At 35.6% G+C, this 27,017-nt stretch overlaps 1 protein-coding gene across 2 annotated transcripts in view; it reads left to right on the forward strand.

The window, feature by feature from the left end:
- Positions 1-27,017, forward strand: part of SLC44A1 (solute carrier family 44 member 1) — a 201,208-nt gene that overhangs the window by 109,123 nt on the left and 65,068 nt on the right. For both annotated transcript variants that reach the window (XM_027859730.1, XM_027859732.1), the window contains exon 4: positions 8,816-8,952. In XM_027859730.1, coding sequence (XP_027715531.1) covers positions 8,816-8,952 — 137 coding nt within the window. The remainder of the gene's footprint in view (positions 1-8,815; positions 8,953-27,017) is intronic.

Raw genomic sequence — 27,017 nt, forward strand, 5'->3', positions numbered from 1 at the left:
CTATATTAAAAAAAAACAACAAGCATCATATGCACTGGGGATACTCTAGAAGCTTTCCCAATAAATATAGGAATAAAGCAAAGATGTCCACTCTCCCCACTATTATTTGATATTGTTCTAGAAATGCTAACAATAACATAAGCCAAAAGAAAGAAATTAAGAAGGTAAAGATAGGCAAAAAAGAGATAAAACTATTTACTGACGATATGATAATTTACTTGAAAAAAATCCTAGGTAATCAACGGAGATACTAATAAGGACAATTAATTAGTCAGCTTAGTGACTCAGTGGATAGAGTACTGGACCTTGAGTCAAGAATACTTGAGTTCAAATCCATCTTCAGATACTTCATAGGTGTGTGACCCTGGATATATCAGTTAACCTCTGACTGCCTCAATTTCCTCAACTGTAAAATGGGGATAATAATCACACCTACCTCCTAGGGTGTTGTAAGGATCAAATAAGGTAATATTTGTAAAGCACTGAACATAGCGCCTGGAACATAGTAGGCATTTAATAAATGCTTGTTTTTTTCCTCAGTAGCTTCAGCAGAGTTGTAGGCTACAAAATAAATCCTCAAATATCAATAGCATTTCTATGTAATAATAAAATGCAAGACACAATAAAAGAAAGGGAAAATCCAGCTCAAAATAACTGTAAAATGCATAAAATATTTGAGATCAGTCTACTCAAGAACACAATCTTTGTATAGGTTCAAAACAAGATACTCCTTAAAGAAATAAATAAAAATTTAAATAGCTGGAAGAATATTATATGCTCATGGCTAGACTATGCTAGGGAGTGGTACAATGCTACCAAAGTTAATATACCATTTTAATGCTATACCAATTAAGCTGTCAAAGAGAATACTTTGTAGAACATGATAAAATAATAAAATTTCATTTGGAGAAACAAAAAGATCTAGATTATCAAGAGAAATAATAAAAAAAGAAAGGGATAAAAGAGAATAATGCTTTCAGACCTTATACTATATTATAAAGCAGTTTTCATCAAAACCATTTTGTATTAGTTAAAAAATAGAGAATTATAACTGTGGAGCAGACTAGATAAGAGAGAATTAGAAAAAATGGAATTCAGTACCACAGTCCTTTAATTTTACCTCTACATATAATATAGTTATTTTTTTCTTTTTTTTATTCTGAACTTAAGAAATGAACATATCCATAACAAAATAGAATAGAAAAAAAGAGGATTGCACATGAAGCTACAAATCTGTTATGCACAACTTGTTTTTCTTTTTAAATATATAATAAAGTTATCATATAACTTTCTTTTTTTTCCCTCCCCTTCTCCCACCCCTGCCCTAGAGATGGCTACCATTAGACATAAATACGTAAAACCATGTTATACAGACTTTTGTTTATCAGTTCTTTCTCTGGATACAGATAGCATCTTCTGTCATTGGTCTGTTGTACTTAATTTGGGTATTTATAATAGTCAAAATGACTTGGTTGCTGAAAGTTCTTCTTAAAGCAATAATACTATTAATGTATACAACATTGTCTTGGTTCTGCTTGTTTCATTCTTTGTTATTTCATGTAAGTCTTTCCATGTTTTTCTAAAATCGTCAAGCTCATCGTTTCTTATAGCACAGTAGTATTCCATCACGATCATATAGCACAACTTGTTTAGCCATTCCCTGATTTATATGCATCCCTGCAATTTCTTTGCCACCACAAAGAGAATTGTTGTATTTCAGAACATATAGATTCTTTTCCTTTTTCCCCTAATCATCTTGGGAAACAAACCTAATAGTGGTATTGTTGGGTCAAAGGGTATAGGCAGTTTTATAAGTCTTTGGGCATGATTTTAAATTGCTCTCCAAAATGGTTGGATTAGTTCATAGTTCCACCAACAGTGAACTAATGTCCCAATTTTTCCGCATTCCCTCTAGTATTTGTCACTTTTTCCTATCATTTTAGCCAGTCTGATAGGTGTAAAATGATATCTCAAGGTTGTTTTAATTTGCATTTCTTAATCAGCAGTGATTTAGAGCGGTTTTTCATTTGACTATAAATTGTTTTGATTTTTTCATTGGAAAACTCCCCGTTCATATTCTTTGACCATTTATCAATTAGGGAATAGCTCATACTCTTATAGGTTTGACAAAGTTCTTTATATATTTGAGATATGAGCCCTTTATCTGAGAAACTGTCTATAAAATTTTTGCTCTAATTTTCTGCTTTCCTTCTGATCTTGGCTACATTGGTTTTATTTGTACAAAAACTTTTAATTTAATGTAATCAAAATTATCCTTTTTATATCTCCCAAAGCTCTCTTTCTCATGTTTACTCATAAATTGTTTGCCTACCCATAAATCTGATAAGTAATATGTTCCATGTTCTTCAAATTTTCTTGTAATATCTTCCTTTATATCTAGGTCATGTATCCATTTTCACCTTATCTTGTTAAATGGTGTAAGATATTGGTCTATACCCAATTTCTGCTACACTGCTGCTTTCCAGTTTTCCCAGCAATTTTTACCAAATAATAAATTCTTATCCCTAAAACTCAAGTCTTTACACTTGTTAAATACAAGGTAACTGTAGTCATTAGTATTTTGTAAATTGTACGTCTATTCCATTCCACTGATCTGCCTTTCTATTTCTTAGCCAATACCAGATAGTTTTGATAATTACTGCTATATAATAAAGTTTAAGATCTGGTATTACTAAACCTTTTTCCTTTAAATTTTTTTTCATTAGTTCCTTTGATATTCTTGACCTTTTCTTCTTCTAAATGAATTTTGTTATTATGTTTTCTAACCCAGTAAAATGTTTTTTGGTAATTTAATTGGGATGGCATTAAATATATAGATTAATTTAGGTAAAATTGTCATTTTTATTATATTGGCCCTGACTACCCATGAACAATTAATATTTCTCTAATTATTTAAATCTGATTTTATTTGTATAAAAAGTTTTATATAATTTTGTTTATATAGTTCCTGTGTTTGTTTTGGCAAGTGCACTCCCAGGCATATTATACCGTCTAGAGTTATTTTAAATGGGGTATCTCTTATTATGTCTTCTTGCAGGGTTTTACTGCTGCTTTATAGAAATGCTGATGATTTATGTGGGTTTACTTTATATCCTGCTACTTGCCTAAAATTATTAATTGTTTCAGCTAACTTTTTAGTTGAATCTTTAGGATTTTCCAAATATATCATCTGCAAAGAGATAGTTTTACTGCTTCATTGCCCATTCTGATTTCTTCTATTTTTTTTTTCCTCTTATTGGTATTGCTAGGATTTCCAATACAATATTGAATAATATTGGTGACAGGCGGCCTTCTTTTTTCATACCTGTTCTTACTGGGAAGGCTTCTAGCTTATCGCCACTAGAAATGATACTTCCTAATGGTTTTAGGTAAATGTTTCTTATCAGTTTAAGGAAAAATTCACTCATTCCTATACTTTTAAGTGTTTTTTTAATAGAAATAAGTGTTGTACTTTATCAAAAGCCTTTTCTGCATCTATTGATATAAAAATATGATTTTTGTTGCTTTTAGTATTGATATAATTAATAGTTTTATAATAATATATTATAGTATAATTACTATATAATAATAGTATAATAATATACTATTAATGTAGTATATTATATTATATATCATATATACTAATATAATATACATACACTATATAGTATGCTAATAATATAGTATACTATATAATAATAGTATAATTAATAATTAATAGTTTTCCATATATTAAACCAGGCCTGTACAACTTATAAGGCCTACAGTCCTTGGGCTGCCTGTGGGCACGCATAGGATTTCGGGCAGCGGAAAAATGTAGAGGAAAACATCCTTTGTATGTAGAAGAAATCCTTTGGCATGCTGCAAGCAGCTTGAAGGCAGTAAGCAGACATGGGCCACTAGTTGTGTAGGCCTGTATTCTGCATTTCTGGTATAAATCCCACCTGGGCATAGTGTGTGGTCTTTGTAATATATTGTTGTAGTCTCATAGCTAGAATTTTATTAGGATTTTTGCATCTGTATTCATTAATGAATATAATTTTCTTTCTGTTTTTGCACTTCCAGGTATCAGCATCATATTTGTTCCATAAAAGGAGTTTTGTAGTATTCCTTCTTTACCTTTTATTCCAAATAATTTATTTAATATTGGAATTAATTGGTCTTTAAAAGTTTGATAGAATTCACCTGTAAATCCATCTGATCCTGGTGCTTTTTTCTTAGGAAGCTTGTTTATGGCCTGTTCACTTTCTTTTTCTAAAATAGGTCTGTTAGATATTTAGGTATATATTTGGGCAAAATAGTTCCTTATAATTGCTTTGATTTCATCTTCATTAGTGGTATGTTTGCCTTTTTCATTTTTAGTACTGATGATTTGGTTTTCTTCTCTCTTTTAAAATCATATTAACCATGTAATGATAAAAAAATCTAAAATCATATTAACCAGTGGTTTATCTGTTTTATTTTTCCCCCCATAAAACCAACTCCTAGTTTTATTTGTTAATTCAGTGGTTTTCTTGTTTTTGTTAGGCAGTGAGGTTAAGTGACTTGCGCAGGGTCACACATCTAGTAAGTGTTATGTTTCTGAGTCCAGATTTGAACTCAGGTCCTCCCAACTCCACTCTGTCCACTGTGCCACCTAGCTGCTCCCAGTAGTTTTCTTACATTCAGTTTTATTAATCTCGCCTTTAATTTTTAAGATTTCCAATTTAATGTTTGATTAAAGATTTTTAGTTTGTTTTTCTAGTTTAATTTGCATACTCAATTCATTGGTCTGCTCTTTGTTTTAGTAATGTAAGAATTTAGAGATATCAATTTTCCTCTGATTACTGCTTTTGCTGTATCCCATAGGTTTTGCTATGTTGTCTCATTATTGTCATTCTCTTTAATTAAATTATTTATTGTTTCCCTGATTTGTTCTTTAGTCATTTAATTCTTTAAAATTAGATTGGTTAGTTTCCAGTTAGTTTTTATTCTGTTTCTGTGATCACCTATTACAGTTTTTTATTGCATTGTCTGAAAAGGATACTATTTCTGCTTTTAACTATAAAAATTTTATGCCCTAACGTATTGTCAGTCTTTGTAGAGGTACCATGAACTGCTGAGAAAAAGGTGTATTCCTTTCTATTTCCATTCAGTTGTCTCTAGATATCTATCATGTGTAGCTTATCTAAAATTCTATTCACGTCCTTGACTTATTTCTTATTTATTTTTTGGTTACACTTATCTGGTTCTGAAAGGTGAAGATTAAAGTCCCCCAATATTATAGTAGTACTGACTGTTTCTACCTATAATTCATTTAACTTTTCTTTTAAAAATTTAGATGCTATAGATTTTGATGCATATAGATTTAGTATTGATATTGCCTTGTTGTTTGTGGTACCTTTTATTATAATGTACTTTCTCTGTTTATCTCTTTTAATTAAATCTATTTTAGCTTTAACTTTCTCTGAGACCATGATCACTACCCCTGCTTTTTCTACGTCAGCTGAAGCATAATAAATTTACTCCAGCCCTTTATTTTAACTCTGTATGTATCTGTCATTTTTAAATGTATTTCTTGTAAACAACATATTGTTAGATTCTGATTTTTAATCCATTTTGCTGTTTCCATTCTATGGGTGAATTCTTCCCATTCACATTCATTTCCCTCCATCCTATTTTTCATCACTGTTGTCCTTTTCAGCCTTTCTTTTTATTGTAGTTTGCTTCTAACCACTACCTCACTAATCCATACCCTTTTAAAGAATCCCTTCCTTATATTCTCCCATTCCTTTTTCTACCCACACCTCTTAAGAGTTCCTCCCTTATCCTGTCCCCCCAGTCTAACCCTTTAATAAAGTCCCTCCCTTATCCTGTCCCCTTACCCTCTTATTTCTTTATAAATCTAGAAGACTTTTATATCTTTCTGGATGTGTATGTTGTTCCCTCTTTACCCCAGATCCAATGAGAATAAGGTTCCAGCACTACCCATTCTCCACCCCCACCTGCTTCCTCTGTATCAGTTCTTCTTTTCATGCCTCATTTGTATGAAACAATTACTCTTTCTTTACCTTTTCCTACCCAATTTCGTTTTTTAGAATGACCCCATCATACTCAGCTCAGCCCCAACTTTTCTTCCAAACTACTCAAGTAATAATGACAATCTTAAGAATACTCATAACATTTTCACATATAAGAAGTAAACAGTTTCACCCTATTGAGTCCCTTATAATTGATCTTTAATGTTTACCTTATATTTCTTCGGGATTTGATATGTCTAATTTTCCATTAAGTTAAGTTCTTTTTGTCACAAATACCTAAAATATTTTCAGTTCGTTAAATGTCCATTTTTTGTTGTTGTTTTTCAGGACAGTACTCAACTTGGCTGGGTAAACTATTTTGGTCACAACCCCAGCTTTTTTGCTCTTCCAGATATAATGTTCCAAGACCTGCAGACATTTAGTGTGGAAGCTGCTAGGTCTTACGTAATCCTGATAGTAGCTCCACAGTATTGAAATTATTTTTTCTTGTTGCTTGTAATATTTGTATGATATAATATAATATTTGTAATATTTTCTCCTTGGAAGCTTTGAAACTTGGCTTTGATATTCCTGTAAGTTTTCATCCTGGGATCTCTTTCAGGTGGTGATCAGTAGATTTTTTCTATTTCCACTTTACCCTCTTGTTCTAGAACTTCATGACAGTTTTCCTCAATGATTTCTTGTAATGGCTAAGGGGCTTTCAGTCTTCCCCTACTTAGTTAGTGTGCTTAACCTCCACACTGTCCATGAAGTGAAAGCTCAGGAGGCTGAGTCTGCCTTCCACCCAGCATCATCCAGGGCTTGTCTGTTGGTTCAGGGGAGTCAGCGTAGAGGTGTATGTACTTCAATCAGGGCCAAACCTGTACCCCTGGAAGTTGCTTCTTTCCTGAGGTCCTTTCAAGTTGTCTTAGGTAGAGAAATATTTTACCCCAACTTTTCTTTATTTTTGTTACTCTGTGTTCACTTTGAGGCAATGTTCTGTCTTATTTGTGGAGGAAATTTGGAGAGCCTGGATTTTTTTGACTTACTCTGCCATCTTCCCAGAATCCTCTCGTCACCTTTTTTCATCAGAGTGGAACCATTGCATTATGAATCATGCATCACTGATTGTCCAACTGGCACTCTGTTTGGTATATTTAAATAACTTTTTCATTTAGAATTCCTTGCCAACTTGTTCCTCATAATTTTTTTTCAGTCTGTCTGACTTCCAGTTTAGCCATACCTCTCAGGTTTCCTTTCTCTAGGCATTTGAGAAATCTTTTCTTTTACTTGAAAAAACAACAACAGCAGCTTTTCTTTTTGCCATTACTAGCATCTGTGATTTTGCTTTTATGTTGAATTGGGGAGGGATGGGGCAAAATGAGGGCATTTTTGTCCTCGTTTGAATTTATCAAGAATTTCTAATAAGGGTTTTTGGGGTTTTTTTTAATAGCCACAAGGTTTCATTTTGGTTTTTTACTTTATGTCAAGATCTGAATAGGTTTTAACAATAGGTGAAAGACCTCTGATAGTCATTCATATTTAGAAAATATGCTATGAACTGTTGAAATTTGGCCAAATGTTATAGTTACCTCACTTCTGTTCCACATGAAACAATTTCTACTCATTGTAGTTCCCTTTCCCTGAATGATAAACATGAAACCTAATAACAACTAATTTATTATAGTACTTTAAGTTTTGCAAAGTGATTTCCTTAAAACAACCCCATAAGATAGGTGGCCTAAGCATTGTTTATTCCCATTTTATAAATAAGGAAACTGAAGCTCGAGAAACTCCTTCATCATATAACGATTAAGTGTCAGAAGTGAGAATTGAAGCCAAGACTCTTAACTCCTTTCCACTACACCAATTCAAATTCATCAAAGAGTGTCCAGCCCATTTTATTTGGGTAAATTATCCCCTAATCTTCCAGTCATTTCTCTTAATTTCAGAAGCATTAAAACAATTAACAATTTTAATGTGGTTCTCTTTTCTGATGAATATGCCATATTCTGCTTCTGTTTATTTTTTTTGGAAAAGAAATAATAATTCGAGAAATAAACAAACAGTTCTGATCAGACACATCCCCTTTGGCTTTAGGAGAGGAAAAGATTTGAGTTTTTTTTCCTTTTGAGTTTATTATTTTTATTTTTCAAAAAATAAATATTTTTTATTCAGTCCCTCTCACTGCTCCTTCATTGAGCAAATAAAACAAAAAACAAAAAACAAAATCCCTCAATCTATATCTCCATAGACCTGCAAAACAAATTTCCACATTAGCCATATCCAAAAATTTATGATTTTTTCTGTGTTTAAGTTCATCACCTCTCCGATAGTATGTTAGTGGCGGGTTTCATCTTCATTCTTTTAGACCTGTGGTATGTCATTGTGTTGATCAGAGTTCTAAAGTCTTTCAGGGTTGTTTTTCTATGTAATATTGTTATCGCTATATAATATATGTAATGTTATTACTATATAAATTGTTATCCTATTTCTGCTGACTTACCTGCACATAAGTTCATAAAGGGCTTCCTAGTTTCCTCTGAAATTTTCTGTTTCATCATTTCCTACAGCACAATAATAGTATTTAGATTGGATTATTTTGACTCATTTCTTTTGAAAGTGGAGTTCAACAGCAACAACAAAGGGAATAGAAAATTACAATTAAAAATAACACAGATTAATCATTACAATTTCATATATGAGATTTCTGAAATTTCTATGAAAGTTGAGGTACTGTGAATGAAGCTGGTCATGTATTGCCAGATGTGTTATTCCTATAAATAGTAATCTCAGTGTTTTTTCCTATGTTTTAGGTATGTGTTCTTTTTGGATCCATGCAATGTGGACTTGGTAAAACGGAAGATCAAGTCTATTGCTCTTTGTGTAGCAGCATGTCCAAGCCATGAACTGAAAACAATATATGAAGTCCAGAAGTTTGCAGAAAAGAATGGTGAGGCGGTGTTAGAGCTGACCACCCAAGTAATGTTCCTGTCCTATACCTGTTGTCAAACATCCTGGGTGCTGGTATTCAAATATAACTTCTTATGTCAAATACTAAAGTAAACTAATGCTTATACTCAGTACTAGTAAACTAAACAGGAGGCCTTAAAGGGGAACAAAGGATAGATAATTTTTATCATAAAAATCTCAAGAGAAAAGTGGCTAAAGCTTTTGAAGTGATATCATGGGGAAGAGGCAATAAGATTTGTTCTATTTAGCCTTAGAGGGCACAACTAGGAGTAGCAATGAGTGAAATATGCAGAAGGCAAATTTGGGTTTGATGTATGGAGAAAAATTCCTACCATTAGAGCTGTCCAAAAATAGAAAAAGCTGCCTTGGTGAGTTACCTCTAGAGGTTTTTCTAGCAAAGACTCAATGACCTCTTGTTTGTGTGATATACAGGAGACTTTTTTCAGGTACAGGTTGGACTAGATGGTGTAGATGGTATCTGAGGTACCTTCCAGCTCTAGATACATGAATGATCCTGTGATCCCTTCTAAATCTGTGATTCTGTAATATTTTTGTATTCTAAGCATAATATTTTAAGAAAATGTGAAGTTAGGGGCTTTGATATTGTCTGGGAGAAATCCCATATAGTAGATTTCCTGACTTCCAGATCCTTCTTCTTTTTCAGTTCCGAATTCCCAGTTCTATTCAAATACATGTAAAATCAATTACCAGTTTCGATATTGCTTAGTGTGGCTTCTTTCAGAATACCGTAACTCTTATGGTTGATATTGCTTCATAGTATGATTTTACCCCTAATTGTTTCTTCTTCTGATGTGCTAATCAAACTTGCATCTGAATATAGTCAACCTAAAGACCTACTGACTTACTACAGGTCCAAGTCTTGCTTTATAGGATTCAGGTCTGACCCAGGAGAACCCTAAAGGGTGTGTTCTCATCAGCAGATCTTTCTTTACTTAAAAACCTTGTTATATTTTGTTTCTAACAATACTTTCATTTACAAATAAAACCTCCCCCCCATCTCTGCTACCCAATGATTGCTTTTAACAAAGAATTTTTAAAAAAAAAACAGTCACTTTAGCAAAACTAACCAATACATCAGGTCCCGGCAAAAATCCAACTTTCTACAGGATGCCTTTTCTGATTCCCCTTAATATTAGTGCCTTTTCTCTATTGATTATTTCAAATTTATCATGTATATAGCTTTTTTTGTACATAGTTGTCTCCCCCATAAGACTGTAAGCTCCTTGAGAACAGGGACTATCTATTATCTTTCTTTGTATCCCCAGCTCCTAGCACACTGTCTGCCACTAGTAAGTGTTTGAAAATGTTTATTGACTGATTGAGCATTTGACAACACATGCAGTGTTTCACAGCCATAAATCCCCAACCTGTGTAAAGAAGGGAGGGAGGGGAGGTACATTTTCCTCTTCTCTTTTGGGCCAAGCCTGGTCATTACAATAATAATTGCAGCAGTGTTTTGTTCTTTCCATTTACATTGGGTGCCTTAGTTTCCTGGTTCTGCTTGCTTCACTGTGTGTGTTCATGCATGTCTTCCCATGCCTCTCAGAATCCATGTGTATCATTTCTTAAGGCACATTAGTATTCTATTACATTTGTATATAATGACTTATTTAGCTATTCCCAAATGGATGGTCTTATACCTTGTTTCATTTCTTTGTTACTATAAAAAAAAATCTATCTTTCTAGCTTTATTATATTACTTCCATATCCTACAAGCAAAACTGGCCTTCTTGCACAGATTAAGGTCAGGTTGTGTAGGGCTTTAAATGCAAAACAGAAGATTTTATTGAGTGAATAAATTATTACCTAGAGGCAGTAAGGAGCTGTTGGAGTTTAGTGAGTCAGTTTCCTCTAGCAAAGGTCTGACCGTGTCACTTCCCTACTCAGTAAACTCCAGTGGCTCCCTGTTACCTCTAAGATCAGATATAAAATCCTCACTTTGACTATTGAAGCCCTTCATTACCTGGCCCCTTCCTTACATTTTACTCTTCTTTATATACTCTTTGACCTATGGTAAAGGAAATTCATTTTGACAGCTGTGTGGAGTATGGATTGAAGTGAGAAGAGACTTGAGACTTTCTGAGGGGGTAGCTATGTGAGTAGTGAGAAGGTGCCAGATTCAAGAGAAATCTTGAAGGAAGGATGGCAAGATTTTGCAACTGGTTGGATATGTAGTATAGGGGAGGATAGAATGGTAATACTATCAAGATGGATATGGGAATTCAGAATAAGGATGTATTTGGGGGAAATATATAATTACGTTTTAAACATGTTGAATTTGAGATGTTATGGGACATAACAGTTTGTAATGTTTACTAAGTTATCCTCTGGAACTGGATCTCAGAAGAGAGACAGGCTGTATATATATATATATATATATGAGAGTTGTCTGCAAAACTATGATAATTTAACTGATGTAAGCTGTTGAGGTAAGCAAGTGAAAGGATACAGAGAGAAAAGAGAGCCCAGGACAGAGTTTTAGGGTATACCTATGTTTAGGGACATGATGTGGATCAAGAGCCAGCAAAGGACATTGAGGAATAATCCAGTAGGTAAGAGGAGACCCAGGTGAGAGCCCTGTTGCAAAAACCCAGAGAAGAGAGAGTAGGAAGGAGAGGGTAGTCAGCAGTGTCAGTGCAGAAAATTTTAAAAGGATGAGGATTGAGAAAGGCAATTAAGAGGCCATTTAAAAAGGACAGTTTGAGTTGTTAGGAGATTGCGAGTGAGAGGAGAGGAAATGGAGTCATTGAGTGCAATTGGCATTTTCAAGGAGTTTAGCTGAAAATGAAAGGGGAAATATAAGACAAGAGTTTGAGGGGATGATGAGGTCTGGTGAGGGTTTTGTAGAGATTGTTGTTCAGTTATATCTGACTCTTCGTGACCCCATTTGGGGTTTTCTTGGCAAAGCTACTGGAGTGGTTTGTCTTTTCCTTCTCTAGCTCATTTTACAGGTGAGGAAACTGGAGCAAACAGGGTTAAGTGACTTGCCCAGGGTCACACAGCTAGTAGGTGTCTGAGGTCAAATTTGAACTCGGGTCTTCCTGACTCCAGGTCCAGCACTCTATCTACTGCACTACCTAGCTGCATGGGGGAGATTTGTGCATGTTTATAGGCAGCAGGAAAGGAACCAGTAAATAATGAGAGATTGAAAATGGGGGTGGAGGGGAAGAGAAAGAGAGAGAGAGAATGATTGAGGGAGTAATCTGTTGTAGAAAAGAAGATGGGATAGGATTAAGGAGACATAGAGGGGTTAGCCTTGGCTGGAACTACCACCTCATTTTCAGAGATTAGAAAAAAAGAGAAGAGGATGAGTGATGATGTTTAACCTTAACTGAGTTAAGGGATTTTAAGTTGAAGAGAATAAGAATAAGCTCATGGAGAATGAGCTATGTTTCCTCTATAAAGTAAAATGTAAGATTTTCATCTTGAGAGTGATGCAGGGATAGGGAGGGGACAGAAGTTTGAGGGGAAGAGAAGGTTTGAAACAGTTTCTGTGGGGAGTAAGATAGAGAACCAGAGGCTAATAGAGGAAACATGGTCCTCTGAGAGCCATTCCTCAGCTTGGGTATTCCCAGCTTTGATCACTCTCCCTGTTCAATGTAGGAGATGGTTGGAGTCTTATCTCCTCTACCTGACCATCACACTTAACCCCAAGAGAGGGTTAAGTTCACCCTTGAAATGGACCAGAACCAGGAATTTTATGACAAGGGTGAGATCATACTTAGGTGTGATTACAGTTATTACCAAGCTTGCATGAGAGATGGAAATTTCTAACATGGAAGAATTCTAAACCTTAGATGATTCTGAGAAAGGGGAGGGAAGGTTAGATGGAAGTAAGGGTCAAGTTTAGAACAGAAACAAAACAGCCTGTCACAAGAAAGATTAGGCCCCTAAAATAAGTTTGTATTTTTTTTTTAACTTCCACATATATCATTAAACTTCACTTCTATTGATGTCTGTCTAATTCTAGCTTATAGATTATAGAATAATAGAACTGGAAAGAACCTTAGAAGTCTTCTAGTTCAGCCTCCTCCCCTGCATTTTATAGGTGAGGAAATTTGAGTCCCAGAGAGATTAGTTACTTGCCAAACAACATGGATATTGTAAATGGCAAAACTGAAATTTGAACACCTGATAATATTTATTTCCACCTTGCCATGTTCTTGTTTTCCTTGAAACCTAAAGGCCATTTCTCCTTACAGCAAAGTCTTGTACTTTTTATTTATAAATAAACTAATAGGAAATCAGCATTTCCAGTGAATGACAACATTTGAAAGGTGTGACTATATTAAAATTTTCTAGTAAATCCAATGGAATAACAACATTTTGGAACTCCCAACTAGGAGAACCTAAAATTTGAGAGATTTTTATTTTATTAGTATCTCTGCCTTTGTGTAATGATCTGATGACCTATTCTTGTATGGTCATGTGACATGTAGACTTTCTGGGCTCACTACCACAATCAAATAACCCTAAAGTTATCAGATCACTTAGAAAAAAAGTAAATCCTTATTTTTCTTTTGGAGGAACAATTCCTTAATGATTTTCCAATAATTATTATAAAATAAAAACAAATATAGCACATAATATTGTCTATAAGAAGCAGCATGAATTAGTGAATATAGTGGTTAAAAGGATCTGAGCTCAAGTCCTGCCTGTGATACATACTATCTTTTTGATGACAGTGGAATCATAACCTCTGTGAGTCCCCAGACAAATCTAAGACTATAAATTACAAATGAGTTTGTAATTTGCCTTTTTGCATTGATGAAGTTTCCATTAAGAGAGTTCCCCCCCACCAGTGAAATCACAAGTTCAGACACATACCACCCATATTAAACTAAATGTGACTTAGTATATTTCTGATAATAGGCATCATGATTTGGCATATCAAGGAGTTGCCATTAAATACTTGACACTTTGCAAGGTTTGTAGAGGGAAGTGGAAATAAAATTGTTTGTTTGATTAGAAATAACTTAAAATTTTTTCAAATTTGGGAAAGAAAAGTAGTTTTTCAAAAATATTAAACTATTTGCAAAATCTCTTTAAGAATTGATCCAGTTTTATGACCTTTGTTCACAAAACCCTGAGAGCTTATAGCATAATTTTTTTTTTTTTACATTTTTACAAAGGATAGGACTAAGGCTTAGATTATGACTTACCCAAGGTTACATAGTTAGTATCAGAGTTGGGATTCCAAACCAGATCTTTTGACTCTGAATTCCAATGCTATTTCCACTATACCAGATGACCTCTTTAAGTAATAGAATATTATTTATATAAATGCACTTAGGCCTTTAATGTTCAAAAAAATGGCTTCTGCTCTGGATAACTCATCTGTCATCATATGAGATTATACAGATCATCTTATTCTTCATTATTGAGTTTTTCTCCCTCTTTTTCTGTTCTCCTTCTCTTACATATTCTTATTTTAACCTTAAAAGAAGGCATTGCTTGCTAAACTTAATAGCTAACATTTATATAAGACTTTAAGATTTGCAAAGCAATTTATATACATTTTCTCATTTGATCCTCACAACAGCCCTATGAGAAAGATGATGTTATTATCCTCATTTTACAAATGAGATAACTGAGATTGGGAGAGGCAAAATGAGATTTGTTTAGGGTCACACAGCTAGTGAATTATGTGAGGCAGGATTTGAATTCAGGTCTTCCTGAGTCCCAAGTCCAGCACTCAATATACTATGACATCTTTTTGTTGTTGTTTAGTCATTTTTCAGTTATGTCTGACTCTTCATGACCCCTTTTTGGGGTCTTCTTGGCAAAGGTACTGGAGTGGTTTACCATTTCCTTCTTCAGCTCATTTTACAGATGAGGAAATGGAGACAAACAGGGCTAAATGACTAGTCCTGGGTCACACAGCTACTAAGTGTCTGAGGCCAGATTTGAACTTAGGAAGAGGAGTCTTCCTGACTCCAGGTCCAATACTCTAGAGGAAGGAAGCCACCTGGACATTTGGATTGAAGGAAAGAATAACCCTGGCCAGATACCCTAGACATTCTTCCGAAAGGCTTTTAGTCAGAAGAGAGTTTAATATCCAGCTTTATTCAGAATAGAACCAATCAAACAAGTATAAGATCCAGATATCATACTTCTCAAACTCCCAATATCTGAACAAAGTGATTGGGAAGGAAGGCCTGCACCCAAAAATAACATCTGTTATAGAACCCAGGAACTTTACCTCCCTAGGAAAGATGAAGCCTCCCTGCCTGCCCTCACACAAATAATCATGTGCAAAATGAGATAATAGAATAGAGGCAAGAGGACACACAATGGCATCTAGATATAACAAGATAACTAAGGGAGGAAGGAGAGAAGACTTAATTTTTTTTAAAAAAAAAACAGCAGGCTGGCGTCAGTTATTGTAGATGGAAATAGGCCACTCTACCTTGTATGCAGTAATAAGTGACTTGTCCAAGGTTACGTATCTCATAAGTAGTAGACTACAAATGCAGCCTTCTTTCTAAGGCACTCTCCTGACACAATACCTGTTTTTTAGTAAATTGATTCACATGGATCATAGATACAAAGATACCCTGCCTCACAGCATTAATTATACACTTGAAAACATGCTATTAGACAAAACAATGTGTGTGGGAACAGGGGGAAGGAGCCAATTAGTGCCATAGCAACAGTGTTGTAAGTGGACAATTGGCCAAAAACATTCCAGGAAGGCTTGGTTTATGATCTGTTAATGACAGTGTTGTTGAAAGATGTTATCTGTGACCATGAGATGTGGGATAGGCTTGTAATTCTTACTTGTGCAGTTTTGAGGCTGTAATAATTCTGTTTCGGGTTGAAAGCACATAGGTCCTCAAACCGAAACTCCTTTAAAATAGTTCATCTATGGAGCTACTCTTCTAGAAATAATATAGTTTTTGTTTTTTTGTAAATAGTATTTTTTTCCAATTACATGTAAAGATAGTTTTCAACATTCATTTTATATAAGATTTTGAGTTCCAAATTTTTCTCCCTCCCTTCCCTCCCCTGTCCTCAAGACAACAAGCAATCTGATATAGGTCATACACGTGCAGTCATATTAAACATATTTCTACATTAATCATATTGTTAAAGAAGAAACAGAACAAAAGAGGAAAACTATGGGAAAAAAAGTGAAAATACCAAATGTGTTTTGGTCTGCATTCAGATGCCATAGTTCTTTCTCTGGATGTGGATAGCATTTTCCATTATGTGTCTTTTGGAATTGTCTTAGATCATTGTATTGCTGAGAAGAGCTAAGTCTATCATAGTTGATCATCGCACAGTGTTGCTGATACTGTGTACAATGTTCTTCTGATTCTGCTCACTTCACTCAGCATTAGTTCATGTAAGTCTTTCCAGGTTTTTCTGAAATCTGCCCGCTCATCATTTCTTATAGCACACTAGTATTCCATTCATATACCACAACTTATACAGCCATTCCCAATATGGTTTTAAAAGAGACATTTTCATTTATTTTACATGAATGAATTGTTAAAATTAGTAAAATTGAATGATGTTATTTACCAGGTAACAATTTTAATGCTAATTTAAGCGCCATTAGACTTGAAAAATAGTATAAGGCTTATCTTAATGAAGTACAAATATACAAAATTATTTGCAAAGAATTTCAGGTTGTTATAATAGCATTTGAAATTATTTTAAGTACTTCTGGACATCTAGTGGAATTTTTAGAAAGGCTAGTCTTATAAAAATTTGTGAGAAGAATCTTTAAAAGTTGTACTTAATTCCTTTAGCTTTATATATGTATGTATCTTTGTATATGTTTGATGCATTTGCCAGATGTGGAGAATGTTTCCTTATTTATTCTTCTCTCCATTCAAGAGGAATTCCTATCTTTTATAGTATTTGAGAGTTTATGAAAAGTTTCTGACTGTTCGGATTAGAGCACCATGGTATAGTGAAAAGAACACTAGAAAAGTAATGAACTCAAGGTGCAGACTGAGACACATTTTTGTATATAGCTAATGTGGAGATTTGTTTTGTTTTACCATTCCATTGTTGGCCAGGGTGGGGATGGTGAAGGAGGCAGATGTTGAAAGGAAAAGGGAGAGGAGATTATCAAGGTTACCAAAATTTTAAAAAATGAAGAAAACTAAGAAAATAGGACTGTTGGAGCCTTTAAAAGTACGTAGAAGAAAACAGAAGGAAGAGCAGTAGGAAACAGGCAGGATAGCTATGAAAATAATACACTGAATGTGTTGTGTATAGAGAAGCAAGCTATAAGTGATGCAGATTTGTTCATATACGATATTCCGTTTCTGTTTTGCTTTGTATATGGAAACATCTCATTTGGTTTTTGTTCAGAATTTTTTTGTTTTCCTTTTTTAAATAAAACTGAACTAGTACTCAAAAAACCTGTATTCAGATCCTTACTCAATTACTTATTAGCTATATGACTTTAGGGAAGTTGCTTACCTTCTCAGTGTTCCAGTTTCCTCCTTTGTATTAAGAGGAATTTGGACTAGGTGATCTCTGAGGTCCCTTCATGTTATAATGTTTTTTGACTTTGTGAGACAAAATATTTATAGGAGAGTAATAGGAAATAAGGTTGAAAAAGTTATAGAGGACTTTGAAAACTAGGTAGAGTAATTTAGAAGACTACTTATTAATAGCTCTCAAGTCAGTGTGTCACTCAACAAGCACTATATGCTAGGAATTATCGTAGGTGCTGGGAATACCTCTCTGAGCCTGTTTTCTTCTCTGTAAAATGAGAGAATTTGACTAAATGGCTTCCATAGTCCCTTTCCTATGATTCCCTCAACCTATGATTCTCTGATCAAAGACAGAAAATGAATACACACATACACACACGTCTTTAGCTTTTCTGCCTACTCAATCCAGATTCCTTATAATTTTCTTAAGACTTCTCTCCTTACTCTCAGCTCACTCACGTTCTTTTAGCCCAGTCACTCCATTACCATTCCCTACATGTACTTTGCTAATTTCTGAATCCATGCTACTTTTAAATGGTTTATCCAATCTGCTGCTGCTCCTTTTTAGTCCTTATTCATCCCTAAGATACCCATAGTCCTTTTCCCCTCACTCCAAGTTTCTTCCTCTTTGTAAAGTCACCTCAGACCACTTGGGATGAGTTCTTCCTGTGCTCTTAACACCCCTTTTCCTTCTCCCTCCAGCATAGCCCTATTCCTCCTTCCACCCTTATCTGGCAGAACTAGGAGCAGTGGGCAAAAGTTTCAGGAAGGGTAGATCGTGCTTGACATACTTTCTGACAAAGCTATCTCCGAATTGAATGGACTCATTTAAACAGTGAATCCCTCACTGTTTGGAGGTCAGATGACATTTATAGAGGGATTTTTTTTTTCTCAAGGCTAGGTTGCACTAGATAAAAACTGAAGTATCTTCCAGTCCTAAGATTCTATAATTCTGTCTTCTCGTCTTTTTTTCCAATCTTAGAGGAAGAATTTTTTCTCCTTGCTTAGCTCTTCCCTATTGTGAAATCTTGCCAGGTTTTGAGATTTGAGTGAAAAATGTCATTGTAACACCATGGGAGATCCAAGAAAATGATTTATTAAATGGAACAAAAGGATTCATACTAGTAACATGTATATCATCAATCGTGCAGTCACTCTAGGTCCCAGGAATCCTGAATCTAGGATATGCAGTGGAATGGTTTGGCAACTGTAGATGCTAGAATTGCTCAAGATCCAGTAAGAATTGAATGAACCATCTTTCCTCTGTATTACAAAAGTTTATACAACTTAGTAAGTAATTTACATAACAGGATTCAGTATATAGCTATAGAAACTTCATATATACTCACAGATGTATTATCCTCCCACTCACATACTAAGTTTTCTTTAAAACATTTTTGTTTGTTTGTTTTACTCAGTTCCTAGAACAGGCCTGCACAACCTGTGGCCCGCAGGCCACACCCAGCAAGCACCTCAAAGGATTTCAGGCAGCCCTCGAAAAATGTAGAGGATTTACATGTATCCTCTACATATCCTCCACATTTACATGGATTTACATGTGTCCTCTACGTGTCCGCTACATTTACATGGATTTACATGTATCCTCTACATGTCCTCTACAGTTTTCAAGAGCCACAGGAACTCTTTTGGTGTGCCCTCAGGCCATAAGCAGCCATCCTAAGATCTCAGTTTGATTATACTGTAACTGGGTGGGGTAACAGCATGGCACTAGGCCTCATAGATATGTATTTTCTGAATTTGTTTCAGGATGATAGATTATGCCAAAATCCCTTTGTAGACAGGCTACCTCAATTAAACCTCTTACCATTTTATTCAGAACATCATTTTCATAATTATCTTTTTCCTTTCTATTTCCTTAAACCTGTGCATGACCATGGCTGGCTTTCCTTTTTTTTTTACTTTTTATCTTTAAATATTCATAGTTTCCATCTCACCCAAGAAAACTCCTTAAACCACTCCTCATAGCCACAGTCCTTATATTTTCTTTTGTGTTGTCAAACTCTGCAGAGGTGTGATGCACGCCTATAAGTTCAGTCCCTTCCTAATTAGCCTCCTGTAATATGTGTGCTCTACTGACTATTGAAACTGTTTCTGTCTATCTGATGTGGCCATTTACTGCTTCTTGAAATTCCACCTTGGTGTCTCTTTAAATCTGTCTCTGACTTTTCTCTCCTCCTTTCCACTCCCCCACTCCCCACCTTATAATTATTCTATAGCCCATATTCATTCCTTTTGTAAGCTTATCTACATACTCCTCTGACTTTCGCTGTCAGTTTTCTGAAGTGCAGCTGTCTCCCAATTCTATACCCACATCCCTCATTTGCACCATGTTTTCAACTGCCAAAAGGGGATTTTGACTAGACTATCCTACTTCTGCTTCAAATTCAACATCAGGACATTGGACAAGGAGTTAGAAGACCTGTAATTTTAGTACTGGCTTGGCTACTAACTAACCATGCGTATTCGGTCAGATACCCTCCTTTGACCTCAGTTGACTTAACAATAAAATGAGGGATAGCTGTGCCACTTTTCTAGGTTCATTTCTGCTTCTAAGCTTTTATTTCTATGTGTAAGAAATAGTACATCATTATGGATAAAATGCTGGATTTGGAGTCAGGAAAAGCCAAGGGTTCAAATATCCCCTCTGGTAACTTATTAGATGTATGATTTTAAGTAAGTCCCTTGACCTCTCTGAGGCTTAGTACCTTCATGTGTAAAATAGGAGCAATGATAAATATAGTACTAACTCAGAGGGTTATTTGGAGGCTTAAACAAGATGATGGAAAGTGTTTTTGAATCTTAAAGCACTATGTAAAATCATCTCTTGTTGCAACTGATTTTATCTTTTTTTATGCTTTTTCCAAACCAGTTCCCCTTTCTATCCATCCCATTTCTACCAGTGGTTCCACCATTCTTTCCATTTCCTAGGCTAGAAATATTAGAATCACACTTAACCTTAATTTTCATCTCCTATATTTAGCCAATTACTAGATTCTGGCACTTTTTCTGTTGAAATGTTCCACAAAGTCATCTTTTCTCTACTCTCACTGTTTTCACCCTAAACTCTTATCATTCTGTGTACTGCAAGTCACCTAGCTGATTTCTTCCATTTTTCCAGCTTATCCTTCCACCCCAGCTCTCCAGTCACCACCCTTAATGTACCCCTGCCATGCTAATTTTCCTAAAGTACCACATACTGTTCCCAAACCTGTTATTAATGTCTTCTATTACTTACCAAATCAAGTCCAACTTGGAAGATTTTGCACAAAAAGAGTATACTCTAATCTATCCAGCACTATGCTCACTCTCAATTATTACTTTATTTAGTGTGATGCAGTAGAAAGAGTATTGGATTTGGTGTCAGCTGATTAAGGTGCAAAACAGTCTCTTACCATTAGAGTTACTTTTGGCAAGTCATATAACTCCTCTGGAGCTTCAGTTACATATTGACAACAACACAAACTAATCATTTTAATTATTGTTTTAGCATTTAAAATACTTTATGTTATTTGGACCTTACAGCAATCCCATAGGGTAGGGGTTTTCCTTTTTGTTGGACCCTGTGGTATCTTTAATTGGGGAACTCGGTGAAGAAACAACTTGTCTTTAACTTAAACTTTTAAAAGGTTCCCTGAAGCACTGAGAAATTGAAATGGTGGCTTTCCTCATGATCACATAGCTATAGTATGTGTCAGTGGCAGAATTTGAAACCACCCTCCCGTTTTAAAGATTGTCTCTGTCCCCCAAATCAGATGCACAAGGATTACCATTCATCGTTCTGGTCCCAATCTGATCAGCTTGGAAACCTTGACCATTTTGGATCTGGGCCATTTTGCCCCTCCATAGGCAATAACTGGTCCTCTGCCTTCCTCCCACCCTCTACCATATTAATGCCTCATGTATTAATTAATGAGGACATCCACCCACTTAGCCCACTGCCACTTAGATCTTCCAAATAGTTTCCCCAGTGGCAAGAGACTGCAGACGTGTACCACCAAACACAGCTGACTCCAAGGCAAGGCAATAGTGGCTCTGCAATATGAGAGGCTGAAACTAGTTGACCTCTGGAATACAGACAGGCAAGCAACAAGCATTTATTTAACTCTTACTATATACCAGGCACTGGGGATATATATACATAAGCAAAAAGAAAGATCCTATTCTCCTGGAGCTTGTATTTTAATGGCAGAAGACAACACAAAAGAAAAAAAGGGAGCTTCTAGGGAGCATAGGGTCAAGTTCGGAAAGTCACAATCACAACCTGGAGGTGTTATGGATTTAGATGTAGAAAGATGGTAAAGCTCATCTAGTGTCATGTAGTCTGATCCCTTTATTTCTACAGATGAGGAAACTGAGACTCGAGAAATGAACTGTCTTGCTCAGAAAGTCACATAGGTAGCAAGTGGCAGAGCTGAGATTCAGACATATGTAGTAAATCACAGAGGTGGGGTCAAATTTTATTCCCTTTGACTCCTATCCCAGCCCTCTCCACTACCCCAGCTTCCTCTCCTTATCTAAATCCTTCTCAGCCTTCAAGGCCCATCTTAAGTCCCAAATTCTTTGATTGCAAGGACTGTACTAGTATCTTTCGTGCTGAATATGAACTTAGTAGAGACGGTGAATTTTAAGAGTTAATCTGAGTTCTCTTGCTGCTAAAGTCCTTGATCTCTTTTAAATTCATATTTGTATGTACAGTCAGTTAGCACTACAATTTAGCGTTGAATTGGTCTCTAATTCTTTCATGTCTTCTTAGTCTTCCCCCTCAAGTTAGATCGTTAACTCCCTGAGAGACTAGATGAACTTTAGGTTTCTTCAAGCTCCAAATCAATCAGTCAACAAGCATTTATTAAGAGTCTACTTTATACCGAGCATTGGTGCTTAGGATACAAATAGAAAGTATGAAATAATCCCTACTCTGATAGAATTGATCCTGTTACTTTTTTTTTTTGACTCAACACATACTTGTTGATTGAGCTCCATATTTTCACCACTAATTTTTTATAAATCTACATCCGTGGCTGTAATCAAATACCAAGTCAAAATTCATTTCCTTCTCAGACCAACAACAGCCCTAATCATTATACCATTTCTCTTTAACATGAATAAAATTGGTTGATACTGTTACCATGAACCTCATATATTCATTATTTTGCAATTATCAAGTAGTTTTGTGACCTTTTATATAGACTTACAGAGACTTTACAGTAGTGTCCAAGTGACCTGGGCTCTTGAAGGCTTTGCTAGTGGATCGTAAACTCTGGTACATCCGAATGAATTCAGACTTTGAATATAGACAGCCTAGTGGTAAGCTATATAAGCTATATGTCTGTCATAAAGGGACCAGCCTAGCTAGATTTGGAAAGACCTAGAGAACAAAAATTTGGTCACCAGATGATAAATTTTTCTAATCTCAGTAACTCATAATATCATCTGCTAAGGTGCAGTTCCTAGTTCTGTTATGAGTGGGGTGAGGAATTAGGAGCATGGGAAGGAGATCATGCCAAATGGTCTCTCTCTTCTCTGTAAAATCTGAGGTGATTTTACAGAGGAGATGAGATTTAGAGGGAAAGGATGACACTTGGAGGTTTAAGGAAAGAAAAAAATATTGAAAGCTCACTGTGGGAAGCAGCTCACTGTGGGAAGTCTCTTAGTGGTGAATAAGGACTAAGAAGAAGCAGTAGCAGAGGTAGGGTTGAAATGGGACAAACTTTTAAAGTGACATAGATTCAGAAAAGAGTGTTCAATAAACACTGACTTAAAGCGGATCACCTTATAGCTACCTAAGTTATAAGGATAAATGACATCAAGTAAAGAATATTTTGCTTCTTGATTCCTAATTCTTTAATTTGAAGTGAAGAGTCTAAGTTTTTTGCTCTGTCAAAGCCTCTCTTTCCTGTAGCAGCACATGATGGATCAGCTGCCTCCCTAGAACAGGAATGCTAGGAACGGGTTAGGGAGGGAGAAGGGAAAGAGCTGACAAGTATAAGAGGCAAGGGAGTAAAGGCCAATATTACAAGATGACATGTAAACCGGAGAAAACTGTTATATGATCCAGTAACAGAAAAACTAGGAGGAAAAGTAGGTGCTGAGAGCCAGAAATTAGGAACTTTGTCAGTCAAAATGAAGACAAGTTGGCATGTAGCAATTTATGCCCTTTTGTTTCAAAAGGAGAGTTTAATTATAAAAAAAAATAGCTGTGAGAGATTTAAGCACTGTGACCAAAGCAACTTATTCCAAATCTAGAAGACTGATGATGAATTGTGCTTCCTCCTTCCTCTAGAGAAGTAATGAATTAGAAGCAGAGAATAAGAAGTTATAACCCATGTCAGGATTTGTTTCGTGTGACTGCTTTAGAGTACTTTTCTGTTTCTTTTTTTTTGGGGGGGAGGGTAATAGTGTAAGAAATAGGGTGGTAGTGATAATGATACTAAAAAAAGGAAGACAAATAAGAATGTCAATGAATCATGAAAAAAAAACCACAATATAGTAGAAGGAAATTCAAAAGGGGACACAGACAAACTGCAGTATTGGAACTACCATGTTAAATTGAATTATAAAAAACTAGGCTGGATGTGGTAGAAAAAAAAGACAAACTGAATATAACAAAAGTTCATAGTTTCATATCACAGTCTTTTTTTGTTTTGGGGGCTTACTAAAATGTTTGTGTTTGTTGGTGTTTATTAAGTTCATAACTTTCAAGCTGATTAATTTTTTTAGAGGCAAGTTTATTAGTGCTGGCTAGACCCACTTTTGAATCTTAAAGATGTCTACTTGGGAACTTGAGCACTCAGAAACCACAATCCCCTTTTCCCCACACGGTTTGGCTGCCAGCACTTATATTTCATGTTCTTCCTCATCACAAACTAGCCTACTAGTGATAGCTGAATTTGCCTTTCATAGAACTATAGAACTTCACAATTGGAAGGGAAAACATTGATCATCTAATCCAAACCCTATCTGTCCCTTTGAGCCTTTGTTTGTCTTTGAGTGTGTTGGAGGCTGAGTCGGCGGGGTGGGGCGAAGGGAAAGCAGAACCAGAGAGTACTCACTCAATATTTCCTGAGGCAGTCCATGCCATTTTTGTCTGGCTCTTAATTGTTTTGAAGTTGTTCTTTACATCAAACTCAAATTTACCTCTTTTCAGCTTCCACCCATGGCTCCCACACTGTGGCTAAAGTCCTCAGTTTTTTTCATCTGTAAAATGAGAGGATTGGACTAAATGACTTTCAGAGTTCCTTCCAGCCCGGTATCTATGGCTCTCATTCTAATTCTTCTTCACATATTACTGCCTTAAAGCTATCTTTACCTCCTTAAGTTTTCTCTTTTCCTGTATAGATGTCCCCAGTGTCTTCAACCAATCCTTATATGGCATGGACTCAAGGTCCTTCAGTGTTCTTAGTAAAATTTAGCATCCATTTCCTGTCTCCTGTCCTCAAAAAACTGATCCTTTTTATCTGCAGTGTATCTTCTCCTCACCTCATTTCTTAGAATCCTAATGTTTCTTCAAGGCTCAGTTTAGGTACCAAGTCCTCCACAAATGTTTACTTGATTGCTTCTTGTTGTTAGTTCTTTTTTTTTCTCCTAAGATTATCTTGAATTTATTTATCTGTATACATTATATCCTCCAGTGGGATGTAAACTATTTGGGGACAGATACTAGTTCATTTTTTTCCTCTTTGGTAGCCCCTGGCATAGTGCCTTGAACATAAAAAATTGTCTTAATAAATTAATAAATGGCCTTAATATATTTCTTGGATTGAATTAAACTTGTCTTTGGTGATACATTACTACTCTGGTATTGTTTTCACATGCTTCTTATGGCCAAAAACAACACTATAGTTCAATGTTAGAACTAAAATTATTTTTGATGGGTTGCCAAGGCATCTTTGCCATTGTGGAGGGGGAAAAGAGAGTATATTATCCTGAAATGTTCAATTAAAATAAATTTTCTTATAAGATGAAACTAGTCCTTGAAGCTATTCTTCATTTTTTAAAAACCCTGTATAAATAGAAAAGTTGTCAGATTCTTTAGGGTTATTACTGCTAACAATTCGAAGAAACACTCTTTCTCCCCTAGTCACTCGATTTAGTATTGGCCTGTGTTCCAGAATAACACTGGTGATAAGGCTATTATTGCTTTCTTTGAGTCTTATGCTGGGAAAAACCATTTATAAAAATGAGCTCCATCATACCTATTGACTTGCTTTTTGTATGTGGAAGGACTGGGGAAGACAGAGGTGTTCTCTGTAGATGAAGTTCTATAGTTGCCAGAACAACAAGAGGGTCTTTTCTATTCTTTGGTGCTGGGAAACTCTACCTTTAATTAGCAGTTCAGATGAGGACCTTGGTAACCACTCTCAGAGCCATGTTTAAGTTCCTTTGCTAAGTTAGTTTAACAACAGGACTCAGACACTTCAGGATTAACCAAAAAGATTTCCCTACTAAGACTCTTCATGTTTGAAGTAACATTACTGTAAATAAAATGTAGAAACAATATCTTCAAACATGATAAAAATATATACGGTGTTAAATATTTTCCATTCTAGAAGAAGGATAGGGCCTGGACCTATAATTCTTTGACAGAGGTGTCAAACTCTCTGCGTAACTGGAAGTAAAACTCCTAAGTGCAGTGACCCAGATTGAAATGTAATTGGGAAATGTTTAATGAAATAAAAAACACAGTAAAACAGATATTTTGCGGTTTTGTAAGTCAGCATGTCCATCCCTTTTCCCCACCTCTCCACCTCTGGGATCCTTTTCTGTTTGAGTTTGACACCACTGAGGTAGGGAAGCCCCAGGTGAGGGACCTCCCTCAACTATTGCAGTTTGGCACATTCTATACACCTTAGAATCTTTAAAGAGTTACTTGGAGCATTAAGAAATTAGTTATTTTTAACCAGGTTTTCATATTTTTTGAGGTCATCCACTATGCCACATTGTCACTATTAAACTCTCATCATGTACAAAACAGCATGCTAAAGAAGCTGAAAAGGTATTTCATCATGTTTTAATGTACTAATTATCAGTGCTAAAATCTGGGAAATTTCTGTAGTCTCAAGCCATTCAAAGTATTTTAATGTAAATTAGTTGGTATGTGTCTTCCCTCTGATTAGCCAGAGTGACTGGTAAGAGACTACAGTGCCAATATAATTCCCTTTGGCTTTACCCAGTTATCTAAACATTCTGATGGCTATTACTTAGACTGGAAGTCTCTGTTGGTCTTTGAATAGCACTGGCTAAATAGTTCTGGGGGCAGAGCCAAGATGGCAGAGGGAAAGCAGTGACTTGCTTGAGCCCTCCCCCCAAACCCCTCCAAATACCTATAAAAAATGTCTCCAAACAAATTCTAAAGCAGCAGAACCCACAAAAAGACAGAGTGAAACAAATTTCCAGCCAAAGACAGCCTGGATGGTTGATCAGAAAGGTATATTGCACCGGACGGGGAGAGGAGCGCAGTTTGGCGTGGGCGCGCAGGCCTTAGAGGACTGAATCGCAGGCAACTGTGGCGGTTTCCAGACTTCTCAACCCATGAATGCCAAAGACAACT

The sequence above is a fragment of the Vombatus ursinus genome, unplaced genomic scaffold, assembly GCF_900497805.2.
Source record: "Vombatus ursinus unplaced genomic scaffold, bare-nosed wombat genome assembly UNPS02014171.1, whole genome shotgun sequence".
NCBI lineage: Eukaryota > Metazoa > Chordata > Mammalia > Diprotodontia > Vombatidae > Vombatus > Vombatus ursinus.